At 58.2% G+C, this 24,740-nt stretch overlaps 1 protein-coding gene across 1 annotated transcript; it reads left to right on the top strand.

Annotated features, from left to right (window-relative positions):
• Window positions 1–4,147: 4,147 nt before the first annotated feature.
• Window positions 4,148–20,631, top strand: RFC2 (replication factor C subunit 2). The gene is made up of 11 exons (XM_075564850.1): window positions 4,148–4,299; window positions 6,173–6,242; window positions 7,143–7,184; window positions 7,429–7,535; window positions 9,385–9,486; window positions 11,044–11,144; window positions 13,416–13,573; window positions 13,731–13,796; window positions 14,410–14,490; window positions 15,150–15,263; window positions 20,262–20,631. The coding sequence occupies exons 1-11, from the start codon at window positions 4,193–4,195 to the stop codon at window positions 20,370–20,372; spliced, it is 1,059 nt and encodes a 352-aa protein (XP_075420965.1). The 5' UTR covers window positions 4,148–4,192; the 3' UTR covers window positions 20,373–20,631.
• Window positions 20,632–24,740: the final 4,109 nt, after the last annotated feature.

The following is a 24,740-nucleotide window of genomic DNA, read 5'->3' on the forward strand; positions in this document are numbered from 1 at the left end:
TCCCTCCTTCAAGAGCGTCACTTCTGCTCTGGCCTTCCTCACACCCCGTCCAGCTTTCCCACGCATAGGAGCGGGCTGAACGCGCCACGGCTTGAAGTCAGGCGCAACTTCGTCCTCAAAGTGACCTTGTTCTTCAACGCTTTAAAGAGGTCCAGGGCCACTGACTGTGGTTGCCATGGTTCCAAGGGAAACATGGATGCTCAGCTGCTGGCTCTGTCGGTCTCCACCGTGGAAGTTCCCTGAGCCCAGAAGCGTGCCTTGCCCAGATCCCGTGCCCAAACCTGCGGCCTGAGGCTCTCCACCCCTTTGAATCAAGAGTTGGGCTCGAGTCCCACAACCCTCACCGATCAGTCTTGAAAGTACAGCCAGAGAGCTCCTTAGAGGCAAGGGTGGCAAGACTCTGTGTTATACATTTTGCCCAGTCTGGAGCAGGACTTCATGCTTGGGCAGAGGCCCTCAATGAGATGGATGGACTCCCGGCTGCAACAGTGAGCTCAGGCCTGGGAGTCATTGTGAGGACCACACAGGGGCTCCCGCTGTGCCCGGAGTCACCATGGGTCAGAGCCGACACAATGGCACCACCAACCACCGAGACTCCTGGTTTGGCCGACCACTCCCTTTCCAGAAAAGAATGACTCACTGCCCCGCTGGCGATTAAAATGTGTTGCACTCCACCCCACCACCCAGGATGAAATGTAGGTACCACAGCAGTCCACGGTGGGGAGGAGGTGGTGCTGCCTACGCTGGGAAACGCTGATTCCAGTCAGAGCCATGCCGACTCACAGCGCCCCTAGAGGACAGGGCGGAGCTGCCCCTGCGGTTTCTGAGCCAGTCACTCTTTATGGGAGTAGAAAGCCCCTCCTGTCTCCGTGGAGCTGCTGGTGGTTTCCAACTGCTGGCCTTGTGGTTAAGCAGCCCAGTGCGTATCATGACCCAGATGGGAAATCTTTTTTTGTGTGTGTGCGTGGGTATTTTTAGGGAAAGTATGCTTTGCTCTACAGAGCGAGCCTCTGGATCACTGAAGATGCCAAGGAGAATGTTAGAGAAACCAGAACCCAGACGTTGAAAGCTCCCTGCAACGTCAGCGAGGAAAGCGATTTCCGTGATGATGTCGCCATTTGTTTGTTTGTGGACCCTAAAAATCATAAAGAGATTCACTTGGAAACTAAACAGAAAGTCCGCCGGGAGCCCTGCAGAGGAAAGATGAGGCTGTCTGCTCCCGTGAAGACTGGCAGGCTTGGAGCCCTGTACAGGGTTGGCAGAATGGACCCCGTGGCCGGCCGTGGGGAGGGGCTGGTTTGGGGGCAAACAAGGGAGACAACTTCAACACCTTCTAGGTGACGGAGAGGGGTGGGGGTGGGCATGGGGCTACCTGGCTGTCTCCGTCTCTCGTGGGTGCACCTTGATTTGAAGCCCCATGTCCTATGACATCCCAGGAAGCTGCTAAAAGCCAGCCGTCCTTGTCACCGGTGTTGTCGTTTCCTTGGCCGGCTCCATCCCCCAGTCTTCCTCTTTGGCGTAGCTGCTCTGAGATAAAAACCATCTGGGAGCCTAGCTGATGTCAATTCAACTTCCTGAGTTTCACAGATCTGTCGGGAGAGGGAGGGAAAAGGAGGGGAGTGGAGGAGGAATTCACTAGAGCCAGAGGGTGGTCTTGCCCCCTGGCAGGAGCCACACATTCTGCCTGCCCACCCGCCCAGGGCCTAACAACACCACTGCTGTTTGGCCTTGCTTGAGGGGCTGGCCTTTGGGCCCTGGTCCAGTGAGTCACAGAGGGACCAGTGGACAGAAGAGAAAAATGTCCTGATGAGGCAGTTTGGCCCCAAAGGTCGCCTCCTTCTCTGGCTCTCTTGGCATCCCGGACACATCAGTGACAGCAGAGTTCGGGGCCTCTCTGGTGGGCTTTGGGGATGGAACCAGAAAGGAGAAATAATACCAGAGAGCTTCAGAAGGTTCCTGGCAAATTCCACGATCTTTTGCCTTCCACTTTCCCAAGAACACTGTTATAATAGGCATTTCTTGAAAAGGATCCATTTGTAGAGTGTGTGTGTGTGTGTGTGTGTGTGTGTGTGTGTGTAGTGGGAGGGGTGTGTGCTTGTGTGAGCTTTTTGTCAAATCCAAAACCAAACCCACTTCCATCGGGTTGATCCTGACTCACAACAACTCTAAAGGACAGGGCAGAACTGCCCTCTGGGTTTCTGAGACCAACTCTTTACGGGAGCAGAAAACCTTGCCTTTCCCTCGAAGAGCGGCTGATGGTTTTGAACTGCTGACTTTGCAATTAGCAGCCCAATGTATAATCACTATGCCACCACCAGGGCTCCTACAGCTTGGCTAACCTCCCCCAGTAAACAAACAAACAAGGAAACCTAAATCCCAAACCAGCAGCCATCAACTTGACACTGACTCCTAGTGCCCCTACTTAAGGTTGAAATCTTCAAAGAAGCCAACAGCCTCACTCACCTTGCCCCCCATGGAGGTAGATTTGAGTCATCGACCTTGAGGTTAGGGGTTAGCGGTTCAACGCTTAAGCCACAGCGCCACTAGGGATCTTTGAATAACACTATCCTGGAAAAGGAAAAAATCCCAAGGAAGTCACAGAGACATTTCAAAGAAAAATTTCAGTTCAAGCAAAGTTTCTATTTTCTCGTGTGGAGAGATAAAGCAGCTGTGAGCGGTGGTTTGGGACGCTGTGTAGGTTAAGCGTTGGACTACAAACCACAAGGTCAGCGGTTCAAACTCACCAGTCACTCTATGGGAGAAAGATGGGGCTGTTTGCTCCCATCAAGATTTACAAAGCCTCGGAAACTTCACGTAGAGTCGCTGTGAGCTGGAAGTGACTCAGTGGCAGCTGGATTAGGTTTCTTGAGGAAGATGGCTGCAAGGAACCCTGGTGGTGCTGTGGGTTAAGTGCCGAACTGTTAACTACAAGGTCGGCAGTTCAAACCTACCAGCTGCTCAGTGGGTGAGAGATGAGGCTGCCTGCCCCCATAGGAAATGGACAGTCTCGGAATCCCAATACAGGTTCACTATGGGTCAGAACGGGCTGGTGAGCAGCAAGTAGGCCCTGTGCTAAGCCCCGGGAGAGGGATGAGAAAGGACCCTGGTGGTGCAGTGGTTACCACTTGGGCTGCTAACTACAAGGTCAGCAGTTCAAAGCCACCAGCCGCTCCACTCCACAGAAGACAGATGAAATGTCTACTCCCTAGAGAGTTCTAGTCTGAGATCTCTACAGGGGCAGCTCGTCTGTCCTGGAGGGTCACTAAGAGTTGGAATGGACCGATGATGAGTCTGTTTTGTCCTCCCCTCCCTCCCCCCCTCAGTCACTGCTTTCAATACAGATATGAAAGTTTCGCCTCAACGCAGCCTTGCAATTTGGGAAGCGCAGTTAAGGGGGTGTTTATACCAAGAGCTTTGCCAACACGATGGGGGCAGATTCTTGGCGATCTGACAAATCATGTTCTCTTCCCGGAGCCTGTTTCATCTGCAAACACAGGGTAATGGGAGTAGCTACTGGGGGGCGCACAGGCGGGTGTGGGCGGTGGCGTCCTTTGGGCTGCGGTCAGCGAGACTCCTGGGGAAGATAAGAAAACAGCTCAGAAGGGCTTGCACACACAAAGCGCGGGGTTTTCTGCACGAGCGCCCGGACGGTGCAGAGGCCTGATCGGCTTGGCTGCCAACTGGAGGCTGGGGGCACGGCGACGGCAAGGCCTGGCGATCTGCTGCCGCCGCCAAGTCGGACGAGGCAGTTCCACACACACACCGGCTCGCCCAGAGCAGGGATGCACCGGGCGACAACGGAAGTGGTGCAGTTTTCCACTCGCAGCGGTGTGAGGAACGCCGAGCTCAGCGCTGGAGCTCACCAAACGGGGCATGGACCACGCAACGCCCAGGACACCCCCGGACGACCTGCTCCGGCCGCGCGGAGAGGGCGCCCCGACGGCCCACGCGAAGCCGGCAACCACGCCGGCCCGGGCGCGCACGCGCACACGCATACACGCATACGCGCACGCGCACGCCCAGCCTGGAAGCCAGGTCTCCACGGCAACGCGCGTCCGCCAGGCGCAGGCGCAGGCGCAGCCCGGGGCGGGCCGGCGCCCGGCTGCCTCCCGCGCACGACGTCTCACGGGGCGGGGTTTGCGTGACGACGTCGGGGGCGGGGCCTCGGGCGGCGGGAAGAGGCGGCGGGAGAATGGAGGTGCAGGAAAGCGGCGGCGGCGCGGGCGAGCCCGGCGCCCAGGACCCTCCCCCGGCGCCCAGCAAGACCCCCAGCAGCTCCGGTCACTACGAGCTGCCGTGGTGAGCGCCCGGCCGTCCCTGATGGGTGCTTCTCGACGTGAGGGTGGGCGAGGCCTTGTTCTGGAGGCACCCAAGGGCGTGAGCTCGTTGCGGGATCCTGAGACGCGCAGGTCGGGGTGCGGTTCTTTGGGGAAGGCCAGGAAGCCTACCTGGGGTGGAAAGGGGCCTCTCCGGGATCGGGGTCTCCGTGGAATCGATGCTCCAACCCCACATGCCCACCGGCAGGGGACTAGATGAGCAGAGCGTGCTGCCTACCCACTGGGTGCCATGCATTCAGCCCCGTGGGAAGGAAGTGAAGTCCCACGCGTGCCTGGTACAGGTGAGCTGGGACAACGTGCCCACTGACCTCAGCCACCTGCAAGAAGTTCAAGACCATACCATGTCACATGCATGAACCGGCAGATGCTAGTCCAGAGGCCAAGGTGCTGCCGGAGGGCCGGCAGGAGAGCCATGCTTGTGGGCACCGGTTGGGTCAGTGATGATGGACTGATTTGGAAGGATGGTTCCCACGATTGTGTGAGCTGGGGAACAGCCACCGATGTCTCTGAATTGCCGTGGGAACGTCGTTGCCGTGACCAATCCCTTTGGTGAGGTTGTACTTGTTAGAAAACAACACTGAAAAACAAAACACACCACCACAAAAACTCACTGCCTACGCATAACCACCCCGTAGGACAGCGTAGAGCTGCCCCTGTGGGTTCCCAAGACTGTCAGTCTTTGAAAGTCTTTCTCCCACGACTAAGCCTTTTTAAAAAGGGAAAAGAAGGTGGTTTACAGTCATCCCAATTTATTCCAGGTAATATTTATCTCTACATGCAAAAGAGAAAATGCCCGATGCAAAAATAATCAAAACAAACGCCAACCCAGCGATTCTGACCATCTCCTCAGCCCAGGCCCTGTCTGTGCAGATTGCCCCCCTGAGGGAGTCTCAGTGCGGGTTGTGCAGAGAAGGGGCAGGCCTCCTTTTTCTTGCTTGTTTTCAAAAAACGGCAGCTTAGGTGGCTGGTGGCGCCTTTAAGCATTGGGTTGTTAATCGGAAGGTTGGGAGTTCAAACACCCTGGAAGAAAGATGAAGCCCTCTCTTGGGTTACCGCCTCAGAAGCCCTGTGGGGTGAGGCATTTCCACTCTGCCCTTTAGGGGCGCTGTGATCTGAATAACAGGGTCTTGGGGTGGGGATGGTAGAGGGACTTGGGAAGAACGCGGTTCACGTTACCCTCCTCTCAGCATCAGCTTGGTAGCCCTCTGCTCCTGCCCTGTCGCCTTGCCCCCCACTCATGGCTGGAACAGACATGTCAGTAGAACACCTCATCACTTATTGCACGGATGAGTTATGTCTCTGTGGGTTTCTGAGGCTGCAGCCCTCCGTGGAAACAGAAAGCATCTTTCTCCTGCGGAGCCGCTGGCTGGGCCCAGAGGGCTGTGGGGCCACAGTGTTACATTGTGCTGTATAGTCCACCCTATCCCTTCTCCGCCACAAACAGGCCTCCTCAGCTCTGGGGGCCACAGAGCTGTGTGTCAGACACAACGTCTCAAACAGTACGTGGACTCCTCACTGAACTTATACTCTACAACCACTGGTCCGATATTGCCTATAAAACCAGAACAAACTCACTGCCATGAAGTCCATTCTGGCTCTATAAGAGAGTAGAACTGCCTGGTTTTCCAAGACTAAGTAGTTACTGGAGTAGAAAGCCCCATCTTTCTCCCGTGGAGCGGCTGGCTGGTGGTTTCGAACTGCTGCCCTTGTGGTTAGCAGGCCCGCAGGTAACCCACTCCGCCACACGGGATTCTTCAGTGCTTTCTTGGGGGAGTGGGGGTGCAAACAGCCACGTTGCATCAACCCTTTCATGCCTGCGTCTCTGTCCCTCGCAGGGTTGAGAAGTACAGGCCCTTAAAGCTGAGCGAGATCGTTGGCAACGCAGACACCGTGAGCCGCCTGGAGGTGGGTGACTCTCCCAGAGGGGATCTGGGTGGTCCGGTGGCTTTCACAAGCTGTCCTGCTTCTAGACCCAGATGGCCAAGAGATAGCGAAGGAGGTTGGGGGTTGGAGTGGGGGGAGCAAGTGGAGAATCCAGGAAGGTTGAGTGGCTGGGAGACACGGAGCCAGGAAAGGCCTGGAAGCCAAGGTGTGGGGAGAGGGGTTATCAGAGGTGCTCTTGATTCCTTTAGCCGGGAAGTCACAGAGTTTGCGGGGAAATTCCATTTAAGTCCATTCGTCCACGAACTTTTGTAAGGGGTGGCTTAGGCTTTGTGATGGCTCTGTGGGATGTCCTTTTTAACGTCTAAAAAGGTAGAATGCCTGTCTTAATGTGGGGCTTATAAGAAACGAGCTGTCCTCTCCCTTTCCCTGTGCTGTCCCAAGCCTCTGATGGCAGCGCTCTGCCCGGAGGACAAGTCAGAGCATGCCTGGCAAAGTGGGTAGGGCCCAGGCTCTGGTGCCTGCTGAAGGGCTTGGGCTTCCCATGGGAGGACAGTAAGGGGTCACACAAGGCTCACCGTTAGGTAAATTTTTAGGAACATTTGCATTTTGGACAAAGGGCTGTGGTCCCAGAGTGGACTGGAGGGGGACAAGGAGCCTACTTAATGGCCTGTTGAAATAGCCCAGGGGCGGCAAACTCTGGGGGAAAAGGCCTGTGGGCTGTGAGAAGGCCCGGCTGAGGGTGATGCTGACCCCTCGGGGTGTCGGGTGTCGAGGGTGGGTCTGGTTTTGATGCTCAGGTGAGACAGTGGAGAATTCTGGAGCTGCACCTCCCTCCTGGGCCAGGGTGCTGGGGTCTGCCCCTAAGGCTCACCGACCACCCCCACCCCCCACCCCCAGTCTAATGAGCATCTCCTTCCTCAGGTCTTCGCAAGGGAAGGGAATGTGCCCAACATCATCATTGCTGTGAGTCCCTGGGCCTGGGCTGGCTGCGGAGCCGCTGTCTCCTGCTCCTCCTCCGAGACCCCTTCTGTTGCCGACTCCCTGGTCATCCCCCTCGGCAGAGGGAACATTCCATGGCAGCTAGCCAGAAGCCCCGGGTGGACTTGGGTGTTCAATGTGGGGCGGGGTGGTGGGGAGCAGAGCATGGGCCAGGCTGGGTGCATTCCAGCTGCAGGAAGCACTTATTGGAAGGGGGTCTTGTTCCCAGGGCCCCCCCGGGACCGGGAAGACAACCAGCATCCTGTGTCTGGCCCGGGCCTTGCTGGGCCCCACACTCAAGGAAGCCGTCCTGGAACTCAACGCTTCCAATGACAGGTGCGCCCGGGCCTCCCGGAGGAGACGAGGTGACCTGGTGGCACAGCCATTCAGCTCTGGCTTCGAACCACGAAGTCAGTTGTTCCAGCCCAGCAGGCGCTCTGGGAAAGAAAGCTGAGGCCGCTCTGTCCCGTATCAATTTGAAAGCAGGGAATTGGGGTTCTTTGGGGATGCCGTTGGGATAAACATTGGGCTGCTCACCGCAAGGTCAGTGGTTCAATTCCACTCGCCGCTCTGCGGGAGAAAGGTGAGGCCTTCTGCTTCCGCCTGGGCAGCCCCCTTGGGGGTCGCTCGCTGTGAGTAGACTGGCTTGGCGGCTGAGTGTCTGGCATTTGGGGGCACTGGGTCCTTGGAGTTGACCTTGCCAGGGAAGCACTTTCCGTTCATCGTCCCCAGAGGACAAGCTGGAGAACTGCCCCTCAGCCTGGGCTTGTCCAGGAGCGCCGTGGGGTAGTGGTGATGCGCTCAGCCGCTAGCCGCAAGGTCAGCAGTTTGAAACCACCAGCCACTCCCGGGAGGAAGACGGGGCTTTCACTCACGGGTGCTTCCGCCCTGCCTGTCACTCTGAGTCCGACTGACTCGATGGCAGTAAATGTGGGGATTTGTTTGTCTAGTTTTGAGTGGACATGCTGGTTTCCGGTTTAGGAATGAAGTCCTGAAGACTGAAATAAGGACCAGTCGAATAGCAGGGCAGCATTCCGCCTCTGGAGCTCCATCTCGGAAAGAACCCTCGTCCTTCGAATGCAATTAACTGCTCTTCCGTTCTCGGCCAGAGCTTGGCATTTAACACACTCCCACCAAGTCGGTTCCAACTCCGCAGTGCTGTAGGGCAGGGTCGAACTGCTCAATAGGGTTTCCAAGACTGTCCGTCTTTATGGGAACAGGCAGCCTATTCTTTCTGTCCCTGGGTGGCTGGTAGGTTTGTCCTGTTAGCCTTGCAGTTGGACACCCTAACAGTGAATGATGCCAACGCATAACGACCCTGTAGGACAGGGTCGAACTGCCCCTGTGAGTTTCCAAGGCTGTAACTCCTAGGGGAGTAGACAGCCTTGTCTTCTTGTGGTTTCAAACTGCTGACCTTGCAGTTAGCAGTGCGGCTTGTAACCACTACGCCACCCTATAGCTATAGGACACCCATGAGCCTGTCCTATAGCTGTTGGTAGATAACCAATCCCAGGAGACAAATACAGATGCTTTCCAGCTAGACCATTCCGTCACTCTCACTTTCTGATTATTTTGGCCTTTTTTTTTTTTTAAGCCTAGCTGAGAATCATTAAAGTAATGATGAAGTAATGACTAGGGTGTTTCAATATACAGGAAGAATAAGATCGATGAAGACCCCCCCTCCACGCCCCAAATTTATCTTGGTCTAGAATAGGGTCCAAGTTCCGTGTGGTCATTGGAAATAAAATTAATTTTGTTTTGCTGGGCGGCGGGGAGGGAGGAGTGTTGGTTTTTCTTTGTTCTTTGGAAGAGCTCTCAGAAAGAATTAAACTCAAAACTCAGCTCTGCAGAGCCGATGCCAGCTCACGCTGATCCTCTGGGACAGTAGAACGGCTCCTGGGAATGTTCACGGGAGGAGAAAGCCTCATCTTTCTCCCTCGGCGCTGCTGGCGGTTTCGAACCAGAATGTGAGCCACCACGCCCCCAGGGCTCCTAGGAGACAGGAGCCCGGTCCTGAATTCCCCCCATCTTAGAGCAAAGCAGCACTGCCTAAGGATGACCCTAGAGGTGGGGCCGGTGGTCGACCAAGTTTCACCGAGAGTCGAGGGCCCCTGTGAAGAAGCGGTTTGTCTGAGAAGGTAGCTAGCACCGCTACTCCGTTCCGTTTACTTTGGTTTGTTTCCAGGGGGATTGATGTCGTGAGGAATAAGATCAAGATGTTTGCCCAGCAGAAAGTCACCCTTCCCAAGGGTCGGCATAAGATCATCATCCTGGATGAAGCAGACAGGTAGTGTGCTTTGCCGAGGGCTTTGACCTTGACCTCGGTCTCCCGGAGAGCTTTGGCGGATGGGGTGGGAGAGCACTTTGGTGGTGGGTGGGCCTGCACCTCTGGGAATTCCCCCTGCATCTTACTGGAGTCCCCTCCTGAGAAATGTGGGTTTTTTATGTTCTTGGAAGAGAAATTGGGGACTATCCGTTAATACCTTGCTTTGTTCTCTTCACTGCTCCACAAAGTTTGTGGAGAAATGGAACAAAACTCACCCCCCGGCTCAATTTTCAGCCAAACAGTAACCAACCAAAACCAAACCCATGGGCATCGAGTCGATGCTGACTCACAGCGACCCTATAGGACAGGGCAGAGCTGCCCCTGTGGGTTTCCGAGACGGTCACTCTTTACGGCAGTTGAAAGCCCCGTCTTTCTCCCCCGGGGCAGCTAGCCGTTTCAGACTGCTGGCCTTGCCGATTGCGGCACTGTGCGTGACCCCAGGGCTCCTAGAAGCTGGCCAGGGCAGGTTAGCGGACCGAGCGTGGTCAGGCCTGTAGAGGGAGCAGCGACACTGCCGAGGCGTGCCCACCTCGGAACAATCAACCTTTGGGGCTCAAAGGGGCACCATTTACCCTAGAAGGACATTGAGGGAGGGTTCGAAAAAAGGGGGAGGGGAGCAGATGGAGGAAGTGGGATTGGCGAGGTTGCATTGTGGGGACTAGTCATCAGCGAGCAGAGACGGACCATGTGTGAATCCGTGAATGGAAAGCGGCTCTGTGCTCTGAGCCATCATCCAACCTACAGGATACTCACTGCCGCTGAGTCAGTGCCGACTCACGGCCACCCTACAGGACAGGGCAGAACTGTCCCCGTGGGTTTCCGAGACTGGCACTCCATGGGACTAGAAAGCCGCCTCTTTCTGCCATGGAGCGGCTGGTGGTTTTCGAACTGCTGGCTTTGCAGCTCCTCTAGAAGCTGGGGAAGGGCGGGTTAACAGACTGATATCCCCCCCCCCCCCAAGCGGCCAGAAAAGAGCCCACCACTGACACCAGCCTGTGTGCGCACCCCCCCCAAGCAAAGGGGAAACACATGATCATAGCCCATGCACCCTTGGGAGGAACCAGGTGCTGTGGGGTGAGCCCTGGGCTGCTGGCCACCAGGTTGGCGATTCGACTTCCACCTCTCTGCCGGAGAAGAGTGACAAACCAACAAACAAAAACACCCAAACCCGCTGCCGCGGAGTCCACCGGGACTCATGACTCTCTGGGTTGTAAATCATGACGGGTCAGCGGTCCAGCACTTTACCCACAGCGCCACCAGGGTCCTTCTTGGGTTTGGTGCGCAGGGAGGCCCTAGGAGAGCAGTAGGCAGCTGACCAGGTCGGGCCGCGCTCTCAGATGCCCCGTCATGGGCAGGCCACTGCGACGGTGATGTGTGTGTGGGCAGCGAATCTTAGAGAGCGGGGTTCCTGGGTTTGGGCACTTGGAGGGGCCGTGGTTGCTTCTGAGGCTCCATCAGGGCCACATGGAGCATGTCCTGGGTCCTGAGGGCGGGTGGCCTCCCTCTGTCTCTTCCCAGCATGACGGACGGCGCCCAGCAGGCCCTGCGGAGGACCATGGAGATCTATTCCAAGACCACTCGCTTCGCTCTCGCCTGCAACGCTTCCGATAAGATCATCGGTAGGCTGCCCGGGGCTCCCGCAGGGCTGGTGCTGGGCTGCCCAGCACACCCGCTGCATCCACTTCTCTCAGAAAGGCCCCCAGAAGCGGAGCTCTGAGCCGTGGCGGGCCTCCCCCCAGAGCCGGGGATGGGCTGTGACTGCGGCCGCAGGGCCCGCGTGGCATTCATGATGTCATCGCTCCCCTCCGCGTTCGCTCCTGTCTTTAGATTCGCCTCCAGCTGGGCTCTGCGACCGGAGCGGCCACCCTTCGGGGTCGCAAACCCTGTTCTCGGTCTTCCGCGTCCCGCTCAGAGCCTGCCGGCTCCCCTCTGGCTCCGCAGCCTTCCCTGTCTCCCATCCAGCGTGGCTCTCCCCACCCCGTCTCCCAGTGCCCATCCCATGGTCCTTGTCTCGCTTCGACCCTGTGAGTTCAGCCGCCCAGCCTTTATGTCAGCGGTTCTCAACCTGGGGGGCGCGACCCCTTGGGGGGGGTGTTGAACAACCCTTTCATGGGGGTCACCTGATTTATCACAGTAGCAAAATGACAGTGATGTGAAGTAGCAACGGCAATAATGTCATGGTTGGGGAGGGGGGTCACCACCACATGAGGAACTGTGTGAAAGGGTTGAGGTCTGAGGACGGTGGAGGACCGCTGCTTTGTGTGTCTGCCATCGAGTCCGGGCTGGCTTCTAGTGACTGAGTAGAGAGCCCAGTCTTTCTCCCGGGGGACAGTGGCCTTGTCTTCCAGCCATGGTGGGCCCCGCTCAGCGTCCGCTGTTCTCAGTGAGTGTCACTTGCTGCTGAGGGCACCCAGGGGAGGAGAAAGGCCCCCATGGGGCGGTGGAGGAAACACATGCTCCTTTTTGGTTTGCGGGGGGTGGTGGTGGTGTGTGTGTATGTGTGTGTGTGTATGCATGGAGCTTGTCTCCTTCATCAGCAGTGTGGTGAGTCTCGGGGAGGTGGGAGGGGGGCCAGAGAAGGCTCTAGTCTTCCACCCCCACCCCACCCCAATGCAGCCGGCTTCTGGCTGAGTGGGAAAGAATCCACACCGGGACTTGAAAATGCAACCATTGGCCAGGAAAGCTCTGCGCGTCTGTCCGAGCGGGGGGTTTTCCTAAAAGCAGAAGCGGTGAGGTACAGGAGAGACAGAGAGAAAGAGGTTGGCTGATTAACCGTAAGGAATTGGTTCACACAGTTGTGGGGGCCAGAAAGTCTCACATCTCCGTAGGTCAGGCAGCCGGCTGGAGACGTCTACAGGTGTGTGTCCCAGGACCTGAAGGTCAGCAGACGGCCGAGGTCAGAGGACAGACACACAGAGAGAAAGAGATCCGCCCACATAGCTGTGTTTGCAGGCAGAGCACCCTAAAGCACGCCCCTGCTGCCCGGTTGATTACACAATCCACTGGAGGACGTTACAGACGGGGATGACGTTACACTGCCTGGGTTACATTATGGGTCAGCAGCTGGTCCTGCGCTGGCCTGCAGCCCCGTGTCCCTCCATCTAGTCGAGGGCCACCCTCTTTTCCGCTGCCCCCACTTTATAAGGAGCATGAGGTTCTTCCCCAGAGACAGCCCGGACACGTCTAAAGCCCCCCGTCCTTGCCTCTCAGGAGCATTCTGGCCGTCCTCCTTCCAAGTCAGATTTGGCTGCTCTCTTGGCAGCCCGTGGTCCCGTCCGTCATCTTCACCAGCACCGCCAGTCACCTCCCGGTCTTCCTCATCCGGCGTCCGGCTTTCACACTCAGAGGAGGCTGTCGGAAAGATCAGGGCTCTTGGCTCGGGCACACCTAAGCCCTCAAAGGGACACCCTGGCCCTTTGACCCTTGGGAAAGGTCTTGGGCAGCAGGCCTGCCCAGTGCAGTGTGTGGTTTGAGCTCCCGACGGCTGCTTCCATGAGCCTCGGTCATGGCTGCAGACACCAGCGACTAAGTCCTCGTGCGTGCTCCTGGTCTATTGTTGAAAAAAGGCCTTTCCAATGGAACAGTCGCTGGTCTTGCCAAATTCTATCCCATCTCCACCCACCTGGGGGGGTGCTGACTCCCCAGAGTCCTTGAGGCACCTGGTGGCTCCATCCTGGGGTGTGTTCTCCCCACCGAGAAACCGTCTCACGGAGGCCACGCTGGGCAGTGCTGGCCATGGCTGCCAGCATAGCCCAGAGGCTGCCACTGAACCATCGTCCTGACTTCCAGAGTCCCTCTTGAGCCCCTGCTTGGCTGGGAGAGAGGCGGCAGCCCGGCTGAGGCCTGCTTCCTGCCGGCGGCACCTCCCTCACGCTCCCCCTGTCCTCCAGAGCCCATTCAGTCGCGGTGTGCAGTGCTGCGCTACACGAAGCTGACGGACGCGCAGGTGCTGGCGCGGCTGATGAGCGTGATCGGGAAGGAGAACGTGCCCTACACAGACGATGGCTTGGAGGCCATCATCTTCACCGCCCAGGGGGACATGAGGCAGGTCAGTGTGGCCGCCGCCCCACAGGGGAAGGAGGAAGTGACCGCTGCCCAGGGACAGAGCTAGTCCGAGTGAGGGGCGTGCACCGCCAGGCGGACTCCGGGCCGGGGGTGGCGGAGATGGAAGCAGCACCCCTGACCCAGCTCTTGCTCCTCGACAGGCGCTGAACAACTTGCAGTCGACCTTCTCGGGGTTCGGTTTTATTAACAGCGAGAACGTGTTCAAGGTAGGAAGGCTAGAGGGGGCCCCAGTCCACAAAAGCAGTGTTCTCTCGGGTGGGCAGGTGACAAGGGAGGGGCGGGCGCTGTGATTCCACAGGACACGGTGGGACCGCCCCTGTCGGTCTCCAAGACTTTACGGGAGCCGACAGCCTCCTCTGTCTCACGGGCAGTGACTGGGGGATTTGAACCGCTGACCTGTGGTTGGCAGCTCAATGTGTGACCCAGGGTTCCTGAATTAAGAAAAAGGACCTCCTAAAAGTGAAAAAGAAACCAAAAAAAAGAACCCTGGTCATCAAAGATTTACCGAGAGGGTTTTGGCACGTGGGTATTTGTGTACCTCTGTGGGAAGGACCTCCCCCACCCCTACTCCCCGCGCCCCTCCAGAAAATCACACTCTGCCGTCGGGTCAGTGGCAACTCAGACCCGGTGGGCCCAGGATAGAGCTGCCCTTGTGGGCCTTCGGGGGGAGAGGGCCCCGTCTTCTCCTAGGGGGTGGCCGGTGGCTTCAAACGACTGGCTTTGCGGGTCTCAGCCCAGTGCTGGAGAATTCCGTGAAAAGAGGAGGCGAAGTTGGCCGCCACTTGGTCCCTGACACGCGTGTCCTCCCGGGTCGGGCAGGTCTGTGACGAGCCCCACCCGCTGCTCGTGAAGGAGATGATCCAGCACTGTGTGAACGCCAACATCGACGAGGCCTACAAGGTCAGTCTCCTCCCTGACTCTCAAAACCCACGCACCGCCTGGGAGCCCATTCTACCTCAGTAGGACCGGGCAGAACTGCCCCTGGGGGTGTCCGGGACTGTCCCTCATGATGGGAGTAGAAAGCCTCATTTTCCTCCCACGGAGCGGCTGGTGGTTTTGAACTGCTGGCCTTGCAGTGAGCAACCCAGTGTGCAATGCCGCCGGGGCTCGCTCCTTGACTCAGGAAGAACCTTTTACTTGAGCGAAGCTGGGTGGTGGGGAACCCAAGCACAGCATGGGTTCCAGCCCGGATGCACGCCTCTCCTACTGGGAACCAAGCAGGAAGGTGATTGGTGGAGTGTTGTAAGAGCCTCGGACAGGGGTGTGGGTGTGGTAGTAGACAGACCAACTTAACCATGTAACCTGAAATATTTGCACCTGCCGGGAAAACCGGTGACGTTACTCGTCATGAGTTGACGGCCCGACACACGGAGCTGGGGTCCGGCTCCCCGGTGGTGCTGGCATCCAGGGGATTCCCAGAAGCACGTGGGCGGCCTGAGTTGCTGTGTCTGTGTCCACTGAGAACGCCGTCCAGTGCGATGGCCCCAGGGTTGGCGTGGCTTGGACTCCGTGTCCCCCCGAGGGGGTCCAACAGCCAGGCTGCCTCTTCTCTTGTCTAGATCCTGGCTCACCTGTGGCACCTTGGCTACTCGCCAGAGGACATCATCGGCAACCTCTTCCGAGTGTGCAAGACCTTCCAGATGGCAGAGTACTTGAAGCTGGAGTTCATTAAGGTTGGTGAGAGCCGAGAGGCCCCCCGCTTGCCCAAGAGCGGGGCCATGTGTCTTTCTTGTTTGGCTCTCGGACCTGGCCCCCGGAAGATGCCCAGTGAGCCATCCCTGGCAGGGATGGGGCGGTGGCGGGGGTGGGAATGGGAACGTGGCTAGTTGTCCGGAGGGCCAGGTGTTTGGTGAAGCCAGTGTTGCCCGTCGGTGATGGCCCGTATGTTCCTTAGGGTGGCTCTTCAGAGGGGGCTTTTTAAAAACTATGTGTGTTCAGTGAGGTCAGCTAGTTGAGGAATAGTTTAATTGCTGCCTTGGCAGTAGATGAGGCTAACAAGGTGCATCAGTTGTGTAAACACAGCCACAATCACGATGTGAGCGTTCTGCCCACCTCCCATCATGCCCCACTCTATTCCTTGGGAACCAAACTCACCTCCTCGGTTAGCTGGTGACTCGTGACCCTGTGGGACAGAACCGTACCGCCCTGGGGGTTCCCAAGGCTGTCCATCTTTTTATGGGAGCAGAAAGCCTCGTCTTTCTCCCAAGGAGCTGCTGGTGGCTTTGAACTGCTGACCTTGCAGTCGAGCAGCCTGACATGTAACCCACTGCACCACCCAGGCTCCTGTCTCTGCCCCCTGGGAACCTCCGATCCGTTTGCTTTGTTTTGCCTTTCATGTTAGGTCCAGAATCTCCTGCGACAGCCATGCGTCTCTTGCCTAGCCGACCGTGTTTCCATTCATTCAGGGCACAGTGCCCACGGCTGGCTCCTCCCTGTTGCTGGGTGGTGGCCATTGTGTAGACTGGCCACCGTGTTTGTGCTGAGTGGACCAGCTGAGGGACACGGGGTGTCCAGGTTTGGGTGGATGGGAATAAAGCCACTCTGAGCATCTGTACACAGGAATCGGGGTGAATGTGGGCCCGAGTGTTTGTTCTTCTTGAGAATTCCCAGGAGTGAGAGTGCTTACTTGACTATGGAGGGGCATGGGTGGGGAGGGTGGTGGTGGTGGTGTGTGTGTGTGTGTGTGTGTGTGTGTCTTTCTAAGAAACAGGCCTGCACTGGCCCCATTCCTCCGTCCACCTGCTCTGCGTCCTAACCAGCACGCGGGGTGCTTAGTGCTGTTGCTTCTTTTCCTCAAAAGACGCACTCCACTAGGTGAGTGGTGGCCTCTCCCTGCGGCATTCGTTGGCATGCCCCTTAACACTTCCTGGGCTGCTTTGCCCGGGTGTCTGTTCCCATCTGTAGCCCTTTTTTAGATTGTTGACTTTTTTTTTTTTTCTGGAGGCTGGCTTGCTTTTAGCCTGTGTGTAAAACAAAACCTTTCCCGTGTCAACTTTCTTTTGAAAGAGCCGTGGTGTGTATAAAAAAAACACTTCCTGTTTTGACCTTCCGGTGCGTGCTTGGGCAGGCAGTGGCGTTTCCGTCCATCGCCACCCATTTCCAAGTTTTACCATCATCCCTAGCGGAGACTCAGTGGCCCTGAAGGGGTGGCCCTGCCCACTTGTGGCAACCAGTGATCCCTTGGGTCTCTAGGCAGCTGCCCGGCCTCCGTATCTCCTATCACGGGACCACACGATACGTAGTCTTTGGAGACTGGCATTCTTTCAGCATGCCGTTCCCAGCTTCCTCCAGGTGGCAGCCTGCCTCCACACACCACCTCTCTCTGGCCGGCTAAGATTTGCCGTGTACCCGGCCCACTGGGCTTGCCCGGCCGCCTGTCACTGGCCTTTGAGTTGGTTCCGCCTTGGGGAATCTCGGGACCTGGTGCACAGTCAGTCTGTCTGGGTTCCCGCTTTGAGTTCTGTCGGGAGAAGATCCTTCCTCTGCCTGCCCAGGCCTGCTGTGGAAACCCACTGGTGACTCTTACGTTTCTCATGGTGAACTCATTAGCTCCAGGATTTCTTATTTCCGCCTGCCTCTCTTTCTTAAGCTGTTGCCGTGAGGGGTTGATGGGATGTCTCCTTCTGTCTGTCTGTCCATGCTCCTGGGAGGCTCCGGTGCCCTGGCTCCGCTTCCTTGGATTCTGTGTTCGTGGTTTCCTCTCCACCTTGGAGCCTCGGTGGGGTCCAGCCTCGTGATGTGGAGCATCCTCTGGCCTGTCTGCACAGCTTCTCTGGACAAGCTCTCCTCCAGCCCCGGCCCACTGTGCTTGCTTTCTCTGGTGCTCTCGTTGGACTCCATCTCCCCCTGCAGGTGGACCGCTCTCTCCACCAGGATCTTTTAGCGTGTTCATCTCTCAGAAATAAAAACCCACTGCCATCGGGTCTGATCCGACTCACGGCGACCCGCTAGGATGGCGGAGGAGAGCGGCTGGTGGTCTCGAACCGCCGGCCATGAGGTTAGCCGCCCACCATGTAACCCTAACACCATTAGGGCTCCTCCCAGCTGGTCACTCTAAGCCCCGTCTTGTCCGGTCCCCTTGCTTGTCTGATCTTGTTGCTTGTCTGATCTCTTTGTGGGGTGTCTGCAGTGGTCCTTGAGCATGTGACGCTGGGCAAGACGGGACCGACAGGCAGATGGGATTTGTGCCCGCTTGTGGGCACGCCTCTAGTTCTGTTGGCTGTTAGTGTGAGCCGGTCAGGACTTGAACCGGATCGGTCCGGCCGTGCTGTCATTCCCTCCTTTGTCCCACCGGCTTCAGATTGCTGCTTGGTCACTGGGTGCTACTCCTCCCATGCGTTGCTCCCTCTCGGCTTTGGTGGGCCTTGGTGCATCCGTGGCAGACCACTCCCCTTCCACGTGGGAAGACCAGGTGCAGCTCGGAGCCAGTGCGCCTCATCCACTGCTGCCACCACCACTGGCCTGCCGTGTCCACAGAGGCCTGCGTGGCTGCCACGGGCTCAGCGGCGTTCGGCAGAGCTAGACCAAGGCAGGCTTGGAAGGGAAGCCCCGTGGGTCATGGGCTGACTCGGGACCAGGTGGCCCTTGGGCCTGTGGCGTGTGTGGCTGTGGGGGTGGGGCAGCAGTGGGTCATTCCTGTGCTGCCCGGTCAGGTTCCTCAGACTTGTCCTGCTTGGGGAGGCGTGCCTGGGGGCGGGGAGGGAGCACTGTGTTTTTTCTACCGTGGGGACCACTTCCCTCTAGACCAGCCCCTCTGGGGGGTGCCTGCTTCCATACCCTCCCTGCCCCCCCTGAGGCTGGGGGAGCAGGGCCTCCCGTGAGCGGTGCGGGCACCTCCTGTCTGCCCCCCACAGCTGCCACCTCGCTGTGTGTGCTCTGCAGTGAGTTGGGCCATGCCTGGATGTGCCCGGCCTCAGGTGAGGCAGCAGGGCTAACAGACATCTGTCTCTGGTCTCCTTGGGGACACCTGGGTTTCCTCAAACTCCGTTTCCTCGATCCTCTCTCTGATTTCTGACTCGGCTGAGACCGAGTTCTGATCCTGTGGACGGCCCAGCATCTCTCATGAAGGCGGGCGGCCCTCCATCCCCAGCGGAGGCCGGGCCTGCTCCTCCTTGGGCGGGCAGGCTCGTCTCTTCTTTCTTCAGGGAGGGATTTACAGGGTCAGCTCCACTGGCCGGGCTGGACACAGGGTCCTCGAAGCCAGGGGCCGACTTCCAGGACGAGTCAGAAAGCAGGGCTGCAGTCAGGGACGCCCGCCCCAAACAAAGGTGTCGACGGCACTTCCAGGAAGAGTCAGAAAGCAGGAGCTCTTGTTGCCGGGCGTGACCCTCCTGAAGGCCGGGTTTCCATCTCTCCAACTCCTCCCAGGGCTTGCTACGCCCGTTGGCCTCACACCGCGGCAAAATAACGTCGGCCTCCTCGAGCGACCTAAATCCTGTTCGTTTCCAAGGTTCTCTGCATTTGTGGGACCGCGGGAAGTCGGGAAGTTCGTGTGCTTTGCTCTGTGTGGCACCCAGGGCTGGTAAACCCATAGAGGCCGGAACCGGAGGAGCAGAGTCTCTTGGGGTGATGGCAAGGAGCCCTGGGTGTCATAGTTACGTGTTGGGCTGGTAACCCGAGGTCGGCGGTTCAAAATCTCCAGCCGCTCTGTGGGAGGAAGAGGAGGTTGTCTGCTCTCAGACACCCACAAGGCAGTTCTACCCCCGCCCTGCAGGGTCGCCGGCGATCGCATCAGCTCAGTGTCAGGGAGCCTCGGGAGTTTGGGGTTATAGGAGGGGAGACTCGGGGGAGACGAAGCCCAAAGGGGCAGGATCAGGATCGGAGTGTGGTGGGGCAAGGCGTCCCAACAGGCTCCTCACCGACCAGGCCTTGCCACCCTTAGAGCACGAGCGGGGGCGTGATCATGAAGGGGAGGGGGGAACCTCCTTGACACAACTTCCCGGCCTCTTTCTCACCGATGCAGTATTCCACTTTCTTAAACTCCCTCCTCGGAAGCTTCCGCTGGCCATCCTGTGTCCTCTGAGAAAGTCCGAAATCAACCCTGGGAGCCCCCCCCCCCCAAACTGCCGCATCCCCTTCTGCTCTGACCTTGCTGCCGTGAGTTTCACTAGCCCAGCAGAGCCCCCTGGAAGCCGCCGTCCAGAGCTGGCCTTCTTGTCACGGCGCAAGGACAAGACGGAGACCAGGCCGGCGGCCCCTCGCTGACCCCAGAGCTGGGTCCTGACACCTCTTGTTCCGTCTTGATCCCCCCAAAGCCCCTCCTCATAGGAGAGGTGTGGCTTCTGCCTGTGAGGGTCCCAGTTTCCGTGTGGGGTTCTTACCCTCTTTTCGGTCCTGACCTTGAGGCTGAGGGTCCTGCCCACAGAAGGCTGCACCGACCCCCGGCAAGGCCCACGGCTGTCGCCCTAGAACCCCGGCATCCCTTTCCCAGAGACAGGACGTTGGCCGAGCTCTGTGTAACCTCTCCCACAACCCGCTCACATCGTAGGGCCACCTTGTTCCGACTGGAACTGGAGTCCGTCACGACTTGATTATTTTTCTTGTTCTCTAAGCTGTATTAATTTTGTTGTATGCGTATTTGTTGAACGTAAACACAGCATCGATGTTGACTGAGTTCGATTTTGAAATGGAATTGAATTTCAGTCTGGTCTGTTGCCTTCTTGTCCCCTCAGGAAATCGGGTACACCCACCTGAAGATTGCAGAGGGCGTGAACTCCCTCCTGCAGATGGCGGGGCTCCTGGCCAGGCTGTGTCAGAAGACAATGGCCCCAGCGGCCAGTTAGAGCGGAGACTGCCCTGAGGGGGCTGCGGGGGACCTCACTCCCTCCTCGGGTCGGCCTGCTGCCGTGGGGACATTGCCTGGAGTGGCCACTGCTGGCGGGCCCCTCCTTTGAAGGACTAGCCGGCGCCTCTCCCACGACTCACATGTCCACAAGGGTCCACATCCCACTCCAGACTTGGCAGAGAGTCCCCTCAGAACCTAGAGGCCCGGATGGGGACGGGGGTGTGCTGACCTTGTGTAATAAAACTTTACAGCGAGCACTGTGTGGGCGCTTCCCTTCCAGGACTGCTTTGTGCATCAGGCCGGGCACGCGGGTGCCATCTCCTGCTTGTCCGCCAGGTGGCAGGACAGCTCCGAGTCCAGGAAAGCCGCCCCTGGTGCCTGTGCCCGCCCACCTGCGCTGAGAACCTCCTAGGCCCAGGACTGCAGGAAGGAGTGGCAGAGAAGCTGCAGCAGAAGGCATGTTGGGGTTCCCAAGCCCCAGGGGAGAGAGCTGGGTGCCCTCTGGACCAGCTTCCTGACAGGGTGGGGGACCGCTGGACACTGTCAACTCAGCTGGCCTTGCCAAGCCATGGAGCTAGAGAGCTAGGCACCTCTGGGCTGAGCCTGAGCAGTAGCGTGGTCCCTATGGGCACCTATTAAAGCAAAACCTTTGTCGGGCTTAGCAGAACGAGAGCTGCTAGGCCAGCCCAGGGCTCTAGAGAGAGGGCACGGCCAAGAAGCCGTCCTGACTGAAGAACCACCCTGAGTAGCTCCTGAAGCTGAGTCGAACCTTCCCGAATAGACCCCTTAGCTAGTTTGGGATCTGTGTGGGCCACAGCAGGAAAAGGGGGGAGCACTAGAACGGACGATGATAACACAACTTTAAAGGTGATTTAACCCACTGGGGGGGGGTCCTCTAAAATGGACGTGACTGCATTAATTCTCCTTAATGTGATGGAGCTATTGAATTGAGTGATATGTAAATTATGTGCCAATAAAACGGGGGACATCGAGTGGGGCGGGAGCAGTAGAAGAGATTGTGATTGCATAAATCATCCTAAAGGCGACTGAACCGCGGTGAAGGGGAAGGCTGTATAGTTGATGTGGGGGGGGGCGACAGTACAATCCTCCAGCAGATGATTGAAAGCTCAAGCTAGGGAATTGTATGATACGTAAATTACTTGCCAATAAAACGGTTGAGAGTTAAATTTTAAAAGGTGGGCGAGCGGAGGCCTGGGTGACCTTGGCCGCACCAGAATCAGCCCTGGGCTGTTGGTGCTGCTAATGATTCTCGTTCCTCCCCTCTGAAGCCAGACCAGACGGGACGCCCCACCGGCCTCCATCTTTACAGGCCTGCTGGGCCTCGGTCTGGTGTTTCAAGTAAGCCGGGCGGGCAGGCGAGAGGCACTGAGTCAGCTCGGAAATGGTTTATTGGCAGGTCCCGAATGAGGCACCTCCTGTGCCCCCTGGTGGCTTTGCTGACTCAACCTGGTCCCTGGCCCTGCCCTGCTCTTCCCATGGGACAGTCACGGGACTTCCCAGTCAGCCGGTCCCAAGCACAGAGGTTCAGGAACACGGCGGGTGGAGATCCCCTCTTCCACAGGGTTTGGCCGTGTCCCCACCGCCCCCACGCCAGGACCATGATGCGTGTGCTCGTTCAAAGAAACATTTCTCTCCCAGGGTCATGGCTTTCCAGGGCGGCTGGAGTGACCAGAAGGCCCTGCTGAAGGACAAAGGGGAGGCAGGGCCCCTGGCATGCTTTCTAAGAACAGACAAAAATATCTAACCTGAGGGAAACTATTAAATATGGATCCATCTAGATAAATGAACGGTACAAGCTTGCCCTTGTCGGCCACTCCAGATTCCCGATCCCACGGGGACAGTACTGATCCGTGTCTAATGAGGGAGGCCGCGGGCACTGCTGTCTGCTCCTACACCAGGCCATGGTGAGGGGCTTGCTCGGTGATGCCGCCTAACTGTCCGCTCCCACGTGGCCACGGCCAGGCAGTCCTGCTTGGGATGAGGCCGAGAACCTTCCAGAACAACCATGTCAATCGTGGGAATGGCTCGGGAGGTGGTCCTTGAGAGTCGGTCCCGGGTCTGCAGCTCTGAGGTGGCCTTTGCTTCTCTGCCTTGGCTCCCTGGAGGAAGCAGAGGAGAGTTGGTTCCAGGGACGAGGGGAGCCAGCGCCACCTGCCCAGTGACGTGCCTGCAGCTGCCCTGACTGCGTGGCTTCAGAGGAGCCTGCCAGCCAGCAGCTGCTCCCGCTGTCAGTGTGAAGCCTTAGCAGTGCCTGTTGGTCTTTGCAGACTTTGGGGGTTCAGCTCTCAGACTGAGTCGAGGCCCTCCCTCTGCAGAATCAAGGAAGCCCCTGCCCTGCACTAAACCCCAGCCCGGAGCCCTGGTGGAGTCGCGGTTACGCCTTGGGCTCCTCAGCCCACGGTCAGCTGTTCCAAACCACCCGTCCCTCCAGGGCAGGAAGACCAGACTGTCCTTTCTACTCGCGTGAAGAGTCACAGTCCCGGAAACCCACCAGGGGCAGTTCTACAGGGGCTGCGCTGTAGGGAGTTGGGGACTTTTCGGTTTCTCCGGCAATTGTCCTGCGCTAGCATTGCCGGCGGCCCTCTCGAACTTGACCACTGTGTGCAGAGGAAGGAGCCCTGCTGTCCTACAGTTCCGTCTGCTTCACTCTGCTCTCTGCCACCTTAGAACACAGTGGCCCACAGCCATCCCAGCACGTTCTCCGGGCCCCCGGGTGGTGAGCGCGGTCAGGCCTTTCGAGGTCTAGATGGGAGCCAGGGGATGAATGGTGCCCTCCTGGCACAGCCCAGGATTCCCGGGAGCCACAAGGGCCGGAGCACTCAACACCAATCAAAAGGTCAATCTTGTCCAGGGGAGCCTCAGAAGAAAGACCAGGTTTCCCAAAAGTCAGCCCTAGAAAGCCCTGCTGGCACCGTGGGTCAGGCAACTGGGGCGGGGCCAGGCTGACCACTGCAGGCTGATCCAAAAAGCTCCCTCTTGTTAACTTCTGCCAGCACACAGGACGCTGAGATGGATCTCCCCCCCAAGAAGCTGCCCCACCCCTCCAGCTATGCTCTCCCCTGGGCACGGCTCGCCCCTTCTGGGAATCAAGCAGGCCCTCCTCCCTTCTCCCACCTGCAGCCCCACCACCTCTCCTTGAAGCTTGCTCCCTGCCCAACACAGTCCCACACCCTGAGTATTCTGAGGACAGAGGGAGACTGAACTCCTGCTTGGGTCTCTCTCTCTCTCTTTCTCTCTCCCTCTCATCTCATCTCCCTGTCTCCAGCTTCTGAACGATGTAGCTAGCTGCCAACTTCCTGGGCCCCTCCCCTGACTGCCCCGTGGACATCTATCTACCCCCTGCCCTTCCCCGCCCCATGCTTCTCTGCTCTGCCTCCACAGCCCAGTAGCTGGTGGGTGACATCTTCCCTCATTTCAGGCAAAACACTGCCATCACCTCCACCCTCAACCCCATCACCAACTGACCGGCACCGATGGAACAGTGGACGCTCCTGGCTCTACCTCCCCTGTGCGCTCAGTCCCACTTTGCCCGGGGGCACTGCCCCCACCTGGCTCAGGGACGTGCTGCCACCATGTTTCCCGAACCCCCGTGGCCTTCAGCCAACACCGACCTGTCTCAGCGACCCTGTAGAACTGCCCCTGTGGGTTTCCGAGACTGATTCCCCCGCTCCTGTTTTATGTATCTGTTTTCGAGACTCTAACTCTTCACAGGAGTAGAAAGCCCCCGTCTTTCTCCCTCTGAGTCGCTGGTGGTTCGGAACTGCCAACTTTGCAACTAGCAGCCCGATGGGTAACCACCAGGCCGCCGGCACTCCTAGGACAAAGGGTAGGTCTGCTCTCGCAGCCTCCGGGGTCGTCCCATAGGAGCCCCGGGGTGCCGTGGTGATCGGCGTCGGCTGGAGACCACCGGCAGCTCCGCAGGACAAAGACTGGGCTTTCTTGATTAGTGTCTCTGTGTTTATTGAAAGGGGGATGGATGGATGGATGGATGGACGGACGGACCCCATCTGGACCCCAGGCACAGGCTGGCTGACCGAGCCCTCCACTGCCCACGGACATGCTCATTGCCCCTTCTCCCTTGCCAGGCCCGTGGGCAGCCTTGCTCCCATCCCCTTGGTTGTCCTGCCTCCCAAGCAGTGGCCAATCGCCATCAGTGGGCACCACGGTCCGGCTGTGGGGTTCCTGTCTGCCTCCTCTCAGAGGCGGGGCGGGGGATGCCCACCGAGAGCTGTGTCACGTGTCACTGTCCCTCTCAGTCCCCACCTCCTCCCTCACATGGCTCCTGCCCGGGACTGGGCTCCGTCAGGAAAACGCGGTCTTAAGGGCTCAGAACCAGGAGCTCCAC

This window comes from Tenrec ecaudatus, chromosome 12, assembly GCF_050624435.1.
Source record: "Tenrec ecaudatus isolate mTenEca1 chromosome 12, mTenEca1.hap1, whole genome shotgun sequence".
NCBI lineage: Eukaryota > Metazoa > Chordata > Mammalia > Afrosoricida > Tenrecidae > Tenrec > Tenrec ecaudatus.

Excerpts from the sequence above, each read along its gene's own strand:
- RFC2 (XM_075564850.1), top strand. The coding sequence starts at position 4,193 with ATGGAGGTGCAGGAAAGCGGCGGCGGCGCGGGCGAGCCCGGCGCCCAG. Across the intron at positions 4,300-6,172 it reads GGTCACTACGAGCTGCCGTG|GGTTGAGAAGTACAGGCCCT; the intron begins GTGAGCGCCCGG and ends TGTCCCTCGCAG. Across the intron at positions 7,185-7,428 it reads TGCCCAACATCATCATTGCT|GGCCCCCCCGGGACCGGGAA; the intron begins GTGAGTCCCTGG and ends TCTTGTTCCCAG.